This window comes from Capra hircus, chromosome 9 (assembly GCF_001704415.2).
Source record: "Capra hircus breed San Clemente chromosome 9, ASM170441v1, whole genome shotgun sequence".
NCBI lineage: Eukaryota > Metazoa > Chordata > Mammalia > Artiodactyla > Bovidae > Capra > Capra hircus.
The window spans coordinates 63238892-63251881 of record NC_030816.1 but is presented as its reverse complement, the minus strand read 5'-3'; the positions used below and the strand labels follow the sequence as shown (position 1 = coordinate 63251881).

The 12990-nt window shown below is 39.3% G+C and overlaps 1 protein-coding gene across 2 annotated transcripts in view; it reads right to left on the bottom strand.

Moving 5' to 3' along the window:
• ARFGEF3 (ARFGEF family member 3) overlaps positions 1535-12990 on the bottom strand; it is a 178449-nt gene continuing 166993 nt past the window's right edge. For both annotated transcript variants that reach the window (XM_018053258.1, XM_018053259.1), the window contains 2 exons: positions 11052-12270; positions 1535-9164 (listed from right to left, as the gene is read on the bottom strand). In XM_018053258.1, the coding sequence (XP_017908747.1) occupies positions 8973-9164; positions 11052-12270 (1411 nt within the window). In that variant the 3' untranslated portion in view covers positions 1535-8972. The remainder of the gene's footprint in view (positions 9165-11051; positions 12271-12990) is intronic.

Genomic DNA, 12990 nt, shown 5'->3' with positions numbered 1-12990 from the left:
CTTTAGGCTGGATGGAAAATGAATTTTCTAATGGGTGAAATGAAATATTTATCAAAGTTAAATCATAACAGAAGTTTTGGTCATAAGCCACATAGTTGAAGCATATCCAGTCTTTAAAGAAATGCATATTTATGTACATATTGTATTTATTGCTGGATAGTAATAACGGAAAAATTGGTTTTGACCTCGAATTTATTTCTAAAATGTTCGATTAAAAGGGATCTGCATATGAGCTGCTGACTTCATATAAGACTGGCCCAAGAAGTTAAGCTTTCTGTGTTGTAGTACACTCATGGATGTGAATGTCAAGAATATGTACACACTAGATCTCAGGTATAAAATCATCTTGCAAAACAGTGGGGCTAGTTATAAAATGGGTTATTCTCTAACACATAATAGTTAGCATTTATTAGGCATTAACATTTATAAAGCACTGCAACACTGGAGTTGTGTTATCTTTAAACAGCCTGTTGAGATTTATATTCCTTTTATGGAGTAGGAACCTTGAGCTCTGTACACAAGTGTGGTCTGGTCTTCCTACTCCCAGGAAGGGGCAGTGCTTAGCATGTGTCCTCAGCTTTTCTGGCTGAGTCCCAAGAGCTTCTCTACGCGGCTGTAGCTCTCTATAAACATGGCTGGTCCCTTGTTGGTGTTGCCCTTACATAAACTATGTTACTGTCTATTTTGGTTTTATTTTGTTCATACAATGGAAGGCACGGAGTACAACTGTGAGTTTACCAGAGTGTGTGACAGAATGATAGAATCATGATTTAAGGGCATACACACAGATTCCATCCATTTTGTACGGCTTTGATCCCTCTAGTGGCCAAATCGCTATTTTCCACAATTTGGGTATGATGATTCCTAGACTTATGCTCTCGATAGGCTTTTGAAAGAGTCATTTTAAAAACTGCAATCCAATAAGATAATGAAGTTAAAAGTGGCTATTAAAAGTTAAAAAAGGCTTTTTCTTTTTAATATTACATTTTAATAACGATATCCTATTAATTTAGGAATTTGGTTGTTTATGAACAAACAAGGTAACATTCATTTAGTTTTTTAAAATAAACTACATCAGTATCTACTCATGAATTTGATATCAATTCTCAGGAAAATAAGCATCAAAATAACATTGCAAAATAAGCCCTCATTGTTAAAAAGGAACCAATGGTGTATATGAAGTAAATATATACATTATTATATATAATATAGATATATTATAGACAGTATTATATATAGCTACATAGACAATATTATATATAATATAGCTACATACTCTATTATATATAATATAGTATTATATATAATATATAATACTATGTTATATACATTTTTTTCTTCAGATGTATTTTCTAGGTGTTCGCCAAATTATCAACAGTGACTATCTCCAAATTATAGTTGGAGGGGAGAGTTTCTTCAGAGTAATGAAACACAAAAGAAAGGAACCTAGTTCATTTAGCAGAATTCTGTAAACAGGATATTTACATAGATTATTTCGATATATTTATTCAGTGAAAAAAATGGTTTCACATACCAGATTTTTTAATGCATCTGAATCTTTATTCTACAACACAAGCAACATAAATACAATATCTTTTAAAATATTTTCTCTTTAGAATTTTCATTTTCACCTCAGATAAAATGTACACAAAATACACTTGCAAGCTTGCTTACAGGAACCTGTTAAACAACAGACAGATTATATCAAATCAAATAGTTATATCAACATATAAAGGACAGTAGTTTTTTCATTTTTTTAAAAATAAATGTGACCAACTGACTGAATAAGGCAAAACAAAAGCTGTACTTCTTGACAAGTCCTTTGGGGTAAACAAAATGCTTCAAGGCTCCTGGTGCAGGGGATTGTAAAGATGAGTTTTGCATTCTATGGATAAAATGGTGTACTGACTCAAATCATTATGGCTATACCAAGCTTCAGTAATTTATAATTTTCAAAGAAAACAAGTCTAGTCTTTGGCATAATACAAGAAAGGATAAAAGGACCCTTACCACCCATTGGCTTTACACTTAAGAGTGGGAAATGGTAGTAGGGGAACCGATTATAACATAATTTATCTAAGTCTATTCCTCTTAGAACAGCAGGAAAATCATCTCTCAGCACGATTAGGGCAAGAAACTTATTGTTGGCTCTCCCCTCCCACTAAAAACAAATCAAGAAACAAAACCAGACAAAGCCAACCTTTCCCTCTGGGCACTTGCTCCTGCCCCGATCATGCCATACCTGGGAATTCTACCACGTGGTTTCAATTGAAGTGAAACCCCAAATACCAAAAGCATTAACCTTTGTCCAATTTTACCTATTTTGTGGGAAACCAATTTTTATTAGAGCAAACTACTTCCAACAAAAATTGGATGAAAGACATCAGAGGGAGGGACAGAGTTGCCTGCACTTAATCATGAGGCAGCCGTGGTGGCCACTGGCAGCTGGTGGGGTCAGGGCCATGCACTTCCGATGTGAAGAGAAAATATCCTTCACATGTTAGTTCAAAAGACTGGCCTTTAGATTCCTCCCTCCCCATTTTGGCACCAGTTGGTAAGACAAAAATTATTTCTAGAGATTTACTTTTAAAATTTAATTCAATATCAGTTATTATTAAAAGAACTAAATGCACACATAATTTCCAAAAATTATCATGGGAAATGCAACTGCAATAGGAAAGCTTCAATTATTTCTATCTACCGAGGCAAAAACTTCAATCCTCAACATCATTGACACTGATATGCTTTCTCATCTAATTCTAGTAAATATAGTCCTTATTTTCCACTTATATAACAGCTTAAATAATGTCAGGATACTTAAAGAGAACTCTTTAAAGAAACTTACTGAACCAATAAAAATTATGTGTAATTCATATGTTTATAAAAGGGAGATTATTTTAAGGTACTTAATTTTTTTCTCATTTTTTTAAATAGAAAAAATTTGCAAAGTGAATTAAGTGAATAAGGAGTTAGGAGATAAACTAAGGCCCCATTTATATGTAACATGATTAAGATTTCACTGTACTCCCAAAACATACTGATGCACTTTGACATTTTTCTCATCATTTGGAAGATGAGATAATAGATATGGTCTTGATTGGGTAGATATGTGCACAAACATAACATATTTACCGTAAAGTCCTTAAAACAGGCACATACGCTGCTCAGAAGGGAGTTGGTTCAGTTTGCAAATTCCCATGAAGCCATTTGGTAGACTCTTTACAGATACATAGGAAATTAAAATATTAATTTACACCAGACAGTTAAGTGAAAGATGAAGGCACATCAAGTAGTATGATACCATCTTGATGTGCGGATATTCTGGTGACTGATGAGGGTTATAAAACTACTGGCAAGGGAGCAACTACTCAAACATTTCTAGAGCCAGGAGCCAAGGTTATGATGGAATCAGCATGGAAACATCTCATCAAAACTGTGTGGACAGAAGAAATGAAAACACTACATACTTTAAAATCACCTTCAGTACAAGTCAAAAAATCAACATGATACAAAAGGTTGTCCATAGAGTTAATGTTTCTAAATACAAAGACGAGAAACTCACACTGATCTCACTGTTCCATAGAACGTATACATTCATTGTCTTCTAGCTTGTAAAAATCAATTGTTGGCATGATAAACCTGGAAACTGGGAAGATTGAACAGGAATGCTGTAGAGAATCCAAGTTGTCTGCCCAAGGGGAAGTTCAGTTTTTCTCTAGTGCTTGATAGTTAGGCTGATCTTAAAGGGAGTAGTTAGAAACTTTTTCCAGGCATTGGTTCTCAAAGTGTGGTCCCCAGATCAGCAGCACTGGCCTCAACTGGAAACAGAAAATGAATGCAAAATGCAAATCCATAGGCCTACTGAATTGGATACTCTGGGCATGGGCCCAGGAATCTGTGTCTTAACCCTCCAGGTGATTCTGACGTGTGCTAAAGTTTGACTACTGTTGGAAAGTCATAAGATACTAGACAACCACTGCTTGAACCTTTAGGATAGGAATTAACAGTACAAGTAACTCCTGATAGTTAAAACAGCTGGAAGGACCAGAGTTGGATGGAATTCAGCAGAAACTGATTGCAGTTTTATCAGTAAGATGGCCAGCTAGTCTCTCCTTCCTGGACCCTGGCCCCACCAAACCCCCACTTTGCATTAGTATACAAAGATAGAGGGGAAAGATTTTGTATGGTGTGAGTGGTGTGTTTTTCTTCAGTTAATTAATGCCCCTCTTTACAAGGAAATTAGGCATTATTCTCAAGTAAGTTTCTCTTACATTATCCCAGGGGATGGTTTGTTTTTTTTTTTTTGGTCTATCTTCCCTGGAGTAATCATTGTATTTTGGAAATCTAAATGGTGTTTTAATCAAAAATCTTGATTAAGTTATTAGTTACTTCCACATCAAACACATATATTACAATATAGCCAGAGGAAAGGGATCTCACAGAAAGACAGAGACAAACTTTTCTAGATTGCTCTACTCGTGAACAAGGAGAACACATTTTTTTTTTTTTTGGATGAGGCATAATTATAAATGAGTTCTTTACCCAGTTTCATACATCTTACCATATAATAAGCTCATATATCCAATTAAAAAGTGATTAAAAATAGTCATTTGCTTTTTAAGGCCATACTAAATTTCCCTAAATGGTACCCAAGCAGATGTAAATTCTGTCATCCACTTAATGCAATATATTGGATTCTCCTTTTGCCTGTTTCCTTATCTACAAAGCAAGTAGACTCTCTAAGTGTTACAGTATATGTTACTATGGATAGTGACCTGATGCCCACAGTACCTGAATCTATCTTGTCTGACTAGTTGTTTCCTCTTCAGAGAACGTGCATTTTGAAAAATGGTCATTTTTTTGTGCATATTCCCAAAGTTTGATGATGACCTACCATTTAGTCCCACATACTTCCTAGGGAAGTAGAGAGGCACTGTTGGCTACAGGGCACTTTATTCTGAGTGGTTAAATGGTAATTGAAAAAGGTCAACAGATCCTTTCACTCCAGACACAGAATGTCATGTTTTTCTGTATAACATCTGGCCATGGACAATATTATTCCATCATTTCCACCTAATTTGGTTGAGTTTTTAAAATTTCCACTGAGGATCTGCTTTAAAAGTTTAGATTTGGTTTCTTTATATTATATATGACCTTACTATGCCTAAGCACTATCTTATTCTTTTTAAAATTCTATTTGAAAAATCTCTATAACACTGGAGATAGGGACATCAATGAACAATCTTCAGCTTATTTTAACTGTTTAATTTCCTGGAACACTGAAGTGTTTGCGCACTTAGACATGGTGTTGCAGAGAGGCCTTGGCCTTTGAATTCAGAAACATCTCTTTTGCAACCACCTTTATCCTTTATGAGTTATCTTGGGCAAGTTTTCTGAACCTCTCTGGGTTTGCATCCCCATCTGAAAAAAGGACTACAATACTTGTTTCACAGTGTTCTTGTGGGAGTTAAATATGGTAATCTAGGTTAAGGTCCACAGTCAGAAGCACTCAGTGGTATCTCCCCAGTCCCTGCTGTTTGTAACCTCTTACTACTATTATCAACTCCAAACAAAGGTCTTCATTTGCTTAGCTTGATGGGACTGATGACATGAATGCATTTTTCTTTCTGAGAAAACTTTCTTACATGAGCAATACTGTGATGTATTTGGAGAAGTCAAAAGTGTCTATTAACATAATTGTATTACCTTCTTATAGTTAAGGCTACATGACTTTCTCAGCTAACTTTGTATAAGCCCTCTCCTTAGAACAATAAGAACAACAGCAAAGCCTAGTGATCATGTACCAAGAAGTTTCAATTTAAAGGTACTATGGAATTATGTTAACATTTTTTCATGTTGGATTTAGTCTGAGCTGATTTATGTTAGCATCTGTGCTGGTCGGTCAAATAGCCTCAGTGTGGTAAACAGGTGTCCTAGTTTTGTATTGATGGAGAAGGCAGAAAAATAATCATAAGGGGAGAGATGACAAGAGGGTGTAAAGAGGCAGCCTAAGCATCTGATCAGAAGATGCACAAAGTAGGAGAGATGCTGTGAGCAATTTATTGGCCCTCCCTCAAATCTCCCATGGCAAGGAGTAATCTGTTGTAGAGTGTGGTGTAACTGGCTGGGCTGTTCAGTCAGGAATTCTTCTGCACTTGAGTTTTACAAGTGCTTCTTCAAGTTGGAAAAGATGAACACTTTACGAAAATATTAGAAAAAGAATAAATCTCAACCATGGGGTAACACACTTTTGGCAGTAAATACAGGCAATTAAAAGCAAGGTGCAAAATCTTATTCTGCTTAGATCTGAAAATATATGGTACTAGCTGTTGAAACTACAAAGGCTTGTCTTGACCTTGGTCTTTCAGAGACCATGGGAGGGGATGAAAGAGATGGGGAAAGGCAGAAACACCAGGAAGAGTGATGGATTGAAGGGGCACTCTGGGGAGAGATCACTCAACTAAGGGTTTTAAATTATCTCTTTTTCCCTGTGAAGATTTGACTGACTTCACCGTGACCTAAAGTACTATTCTTTGGAGATTATTTGCATCAAGCAATGTCCTTTTGGAAAACTGCCGATACCTCTGAAAAGTATTACTGTGGCTTAGCTAACTTTCCAGCTGAAATCTGACATGGATGTGGTGCACAGTGCATGTTGGGAATGGAGATGGGCTGAAGACCATTGTAGACCGAGGAGCGGTCTAGAGAAAAGATGATGTGAAGGGACTGAAACCCACTGACAAAACTGTAGGTAGAGAAGAGATGTACATTCTCTCATCTTTTATTCTTGGGACCTGTAATTAGTTGGTACTAGAGCGGAGTTTGAATACAGTGTGGGGTAAACTTGTTTTCATAACCGCGCCATGGATCCCATGATAGAGAATAAATTCTGATTTCTAAGCAGTTAATAACTTCTAGAACATGACATTCATAAGTTGAGACTGGCTTCCTTAGAGCTTTTATACTTTATAAAAAGTGCTAGTTATAAATGTTTTGTAGTTAATTTGCTAATACTGTGCTTTGCTGAAGCTCCTCTCTCCCTTCCATAGCTTGTGAAATACTCACAGGTTCACTGGGAAATAAACCTTAGCTAAGCTACAAAAAGAAAACAACTATGGTGTATGGCTTTCATTAAAAAAAAGAAAAAGTACCCAACTTTGAATTCCACTTAAAAAATATACAAAGTCGAACAACTCATTGCCATCCCAACAACTCATTGCCTGTTACGATCAAATTGTTCATCTGTCTCTAAACCTTCATTATTGTCTAATGAGCAAAAACTGAAGGCGAGGAGTGTTTTGTGGAACTGGAAACATGTCTTCTGAATTCTGCGGTGATCTCTAGATGGCATAGTGAATGATGAGGTTTTCTACTTTAGAATGCCTAAATAAATCAGGAAGCCCTGTCTTCCTCTTAACCTTGTATAGAGTTATATATTCCCATGGAAGACAAAATTTAAAAATACTAATGCTGAAAAAAGCTGTCGGTTTTAAATCCTTACTTCCACACTGAAGAGTTGATGCTTTAGGGATACGATGTTCAATTTTCAATAATTATTAGGAGCTGGGATAATTGTGACATATATCTTAGCAACTATTTAGAATGTGTATGAGTGGGCTTGATTGAGGAATTGCAATCACTTTTATAATTTAATATTAAATACACTGTAAATAATAAGACAAAGATTCTAAACTATTTAGTGATAATTAGGAAAAAAAAATATCCGCTTAAAATAATGGCCTGAATAAAAAGGCTTCAAACAGATGGCCAATCTATTTGCCAGAGAGGAGCAATATTTTAAATCGAAAAACTTTATCTCCTAAACTTCATTCTATGACCTTTCCTCCTGTAGTTTTATGTTAGAGACTACAGCATATATGAATGACACTATAATTTCATGATTGTTGTCTAATATTTTCAGATTTTAAATGGTTTCATCATCTTTTTCCCCACCCCTCCCAAGTGTCTCCCTACCCCTATACTTCCTGCCCCTTCCCTGAGAAGTCAGCTCACTGGACGGCAAATTCTTGAGTTCCTTTTTTCCAAACATGTTGATATAAAATGAGTTGTTTTGTTTTCTTAAAAACCAAACGTTATACCTTATATTCAGATTATTGTGGAGCATAGAAATGTCTGTGCAACAAGGAACTAAGGCACCATTTTTGCTTTCCCTTTTCATTTCTTGCCTTGGGAGCAAAAGCAAAGACTAGTGGGACTGTCAGGGTGGCCAGTCAAGACATTTGGCACTGTATCAGCCAATACCACTGGGTACTATGCATCAAAGGTTTCCATGCCACAGGCTTAAAACCCTGCCAGGAAAGAACTTTCTTCCTTTAGAAGCAGGGACATGAAGGCGTAACAGTACCTTACATGAAGTTGGCAAATACCAACCAGAAAATCTTGACAACTTAGGAACAATTTTGAAATATTCTGGAATATTTTACAGAGGAAGTGAATCTTCCCTTTCTTGATTAGGACACCCAAGAATACATTTTTCTAACTGTTTCTTCCCTGCCGAACTCATAATCATAATATATATCTTCCTCCAATTAATCCTGTCTGATATGAGATGTCTGCATGTACATCAGCTTGACTTACCACCAGATATTTCTTTAGCTATTGCATTTTTAAAAATAATGAATCAGTGGATCAATGTAGTGTTTTCACAGAAGTGGTCCTTAAAAGTGACCCATTTGGGGATAACAGTACAGGCAAATGCATTGGGAAATAAGATTTAGAAATGAGTCAAGGAGTGTAGACTCTTCAGAAATTCTCTGCAAAATTAGAGTATCACTTGTGTCATCCACGTATAACCTTAGTATCCAGAATAGCCCCAGTACTGATTAGTTAGGGACGGACTGGGTGTTCTCTGAGACACTGGGGCTAGTGGTGGGGAAAATGCTATCAGCTGGATTGGCAGACATACTCTGAACCCTCCTAGCATTTTTCCTTGGGCCTGGAAGGTGGGTCTTCTACATAATGATGTCATAGACACGTCCCACTCTGCCGAGCCATTCTCTGACAGCCTGGCGAACTCTGATGTCAGTCACGTGACAGGTGAGCTGGCTGATACACGGGAACACTGCTGGCTGGAGGGCGGTGAAGGTCTGGTCTGGGAGGATCTGAATCTGATTGAGGACTGTTAGCACCATGTTGGTCCATGCCTAAGAGAAATGAATTAAGAGAATGAGCAGTTTTCTCCAGTGGTTTCATCTGTACACTTGAGTGTGGCTAATCTGCAAATGAAGTTTTCTCAGGCTTCCGGCTTCAGTAAATTAGTCTTTACTTTAATGTGCTTATAATAAAATGTCAGCTTAAGTTCATATATATAAAGGGTAGCAGAGACTCCTCTAACATTAGGAATATCTTATTTTCAATTTTTACAAAGTACAAAATTCTTATTCTTCAGATGTTTAAAAAATTTCTTGCCTTCTCATGAGAGTTTTATAGGCCATAAGACACTTAATCAATAGTCTCTATAACACCTAGAAAACTTGGAAGAGGTCTTCCCTGGTAGCTCAGATGGTAAAGAGGAGATGGCAGTGCAGGAGACCCAGGTTTGACCCCTGCGTCAGGAAGGAGAAGGGAATGGCAACCCACTCCAGTATTCTGGCCAGGAGAATTCCATGGACAGAGGAGACTGGTGGGCTACAGTCCATGGGGTTGCAAAGAGTCAGACATGACTAAGTGACTAACACTTTCACTTTTTGCCTTAATTTAGGATAACTTCTAAAATTATGGGGCTTCCCCAATGGCTCAGCAGATAAAGAATCCTCCTACAATGCAGGAGACACAGGAGATGCAGGTTCAATTCCTGGGTCGGGAAGGTCCCTTGGAAAAAGAAATGGCACCCCGCTCTAGCATTCTTGTCTATGGACAGAGAATACGGGCGGGCTACAGTCCAAAAGGTCACAAAGAGTCAAACATGACTAAGCATACAGGCATAGCATAGCATCTAAAATTATAAGCAAATCTTCAAGACATGAAAAAGCAACTAACATTTGTTTGTCAAAAAGGTCATCTGTTAGAGAATAACCTTACATCTCAATCTGGATACTTTCTCAAACTTTGTCTAAGATAAATTTTGTGGATTCTGAATTAAGAAGTTTAAGTTCTATGTCTATGAGACATCAGTGCAAAAAAGTAGCTGGCAAGATACATAATAATTTCAAATTTATGTTCATTATAAGAAAACACTCCTGTATGGGCTTACAGAGTCCTGCCCAATTGCTCCTAATTTATTGTGCCTGCAACAGAAATCTACAATTTAAGATAAACATCCAGATTATTTCTAAAGGGCCCTGGATGAGTCTGCTGCTGCTGCTGCTGCTGCTGCTAAGTCGCTTCAGTTGTGTCCGACTCTGTGCGACCCCATAGACGGCAGCCCATCAGGCTCCACCGTCCCTGGGATTCTCCAGGCAAGAACACTGGAGTGGGCTGCTGGCTAGATTCCTCTATTTCTCTTTTCCCATTCCCTCTTTTCTTAAATTGAACAAAATGGTGCCATTATTGTTTACTTCTCAAGCTCATTTTGGGGATGTACCATAGAATTACAATTATTAAATAGATAAAAGAATAGGAATACTCTGAAGAATGAGAATTTTGTACTCTAAATGGGCTATAACAAGAATTCATTGGAATAACCACATAATGTGCACTTTGCCTTTTCCATTTACATAAGTTTTCCCAACTAGAGAACTGCTTCAGTGTTAACTTCAAAGGAGAAACTCAGGACTCGATACCAGTTAAAGTCCATTCATTTTCTAAGCTTTGGAGTCACCTTATTTACACAGCCGGGGCCGGGGCAGGGGTGGGGTGGGTAGGGAGGAGGGGTCCTAATTCTGGATATTATCTGTTATAACCCATAAAAAGAATTTCTGAAATTATCTGAGAGTAAGATTTCAGTTTCACAAGGATATTCGGATGGATCTTGGAGGCTCGGGACGTGTCTGAGTACTCCCGGAGCGGGGACAGGTGGATCCCTGGTACCTACCCACCCTCCTGCATAGCCGGGCACAGCCCTTTGCATCCTTTGGTGAGCGGGGACACACCTGGATCTGGGCTTCTGCGTCCCTCGCGGAGACACTCCGGGAGCTGCCGGTGGAGCCGGAGCGGGGCCTCTTCTCCTGGCGCAGCAGTTCAGGGCCGGCGCTGAAAGAGTGCCGCATCTGCCCCTGGTCCATCAGGTGCTGGGGCCGCTGGAGCAGCGGGGAGCCTTGGCCCCTGGCGCCCAGCGCCTCTCCCTTCTTCTCCACCTTGATCTCTTTGGGGAAGACGGGCAGGTTGTGCTGCTGTTTCCTCTTCTTGTACTCGGTCATCAGCTTTGAGATGGTCTTGTCGGCTGCCATGGTATAGATTTTGTTGCCCGCGTTCTCCCACCACTCCTTCTTGCGGCTGGGATCCTTCTTCTCCACCTTGGGGCTCGGGGGCAGCAGCAGCAGCTCCCCGCTGGTCCCCCTCAGGCTCAGAGGCTCACCCGCGTGATCCCGGGTCTGACTGCGGTCATCCTCGGAAGGCGTGTCTTTCCCTGAGAAGCCCCCGGTGGACGGGGTGGAGGACTCCGACTGGAAGGAGGGAAGGATGAAGAAAGGGTCGCTCTTGAAAACTGGGGCCTCCTCCATACTGTTTTCCAGGTCTAGGTGCATCTGGATGTAGTTGTTACACAGCTCCATGCACAGCTTGTGAAGCCTCTTGACCAGCCACACCCAGTCCGCGTTGCTGACCGGCTGGACGCTGAGCGAGGGCATCCGAGCCCTCCACTGCCTCTTCTCTTTGCCTCTCGGGGGGCTCACCTGGGCGGTCTCCTCAAAAATGTCTTCATCTTCTGATGAACACTGCTGGGACGAATCTGTGCTCCTCTCGTCGTCCTCAAAGAGGACCTTCTTCACTTGCTCAGCAGTGATGGTTTCTTGGTTGCTGAGAACAGCACAGACCAGCGCGTGGAAATAAATGTTGAAGCTCATGGCGGACTGGCGGTAGAGGTTGGCAGCGCCCCCTATGCCAGACACTTTCTTCAGCAGGCACTTCAGCCCCGGGCTGGTGTCAAACTCTCTGGCCGTCCTGTAGGAGTCCAGCAGGAGGTCAAAGATGACGGCCAGGTTCTGCATGGAGATGTATCTGAGGAAGCCAGCCAGCTTGGTTTCTGGCCCTTGGGTCTTCTCCTCCCCAGGAGAGGGGCCTTTGACAAACTCTTCTAATAAGATATCATATAAGTTCTGGAGTAACACTTGATGGGATAGTAAACTCACCACAATTTCCCTGAAAGAAACACTTCAAATGAAAGAAAGAAAGAAAAAAAAAGCATTGGTTAACAGCCTGCTGCCTTATATGAGTTACCTTAGAGCAAAACCAGAATGACTAGACAAAATTACAAACTACTTGTATTTTAATGTATTTCTTCAAAAAGCACAATTTTTTGGATAACATTACAGGATGACAACTTTAATCATAAATAATGGAATTCCTGACCAAAAAAATTCTAGGAGCTGTAGAATTAATGTTATGATACTGAGTTAACAACTGTCAACAAGCCTTGGGAAACAGAGTGACTTTATAAAAACTTTTTAACATAGGCACAATTACAGTATATAACCTGTTTTCTTTTGTAGTTATGAGTAGTAAACAAATCAAGAAAACAACAATTTCTGTTGAGTTATATTTTAGGCTTCCCAGGTGGCGCCAGTGGTAAAGAGTCTGCCTGCCAATTCAGAAGATGCAAGAGACGTGGGTTTGATCCCTGGGTCCAGAAGAAGCCCTGAAGGAGAAAATGGTAACTCACTCCAGTATTCTTGGCTGGAGAATTCCATAGACAGGTGGGCTACAGTCCATGGGGTCGCAAAGAGTTGGACGTGACTGAGCAACTAAGCGCACACACATACTAATTTTAATTGGCCTTTAGCACACCCTTTGGCATTTTTCCTTAAACCCAAGGCTTTTATTATTTTTAAAGTACTGGCTGAGGAATTTTTAATAGAAAAATTATAATTAACA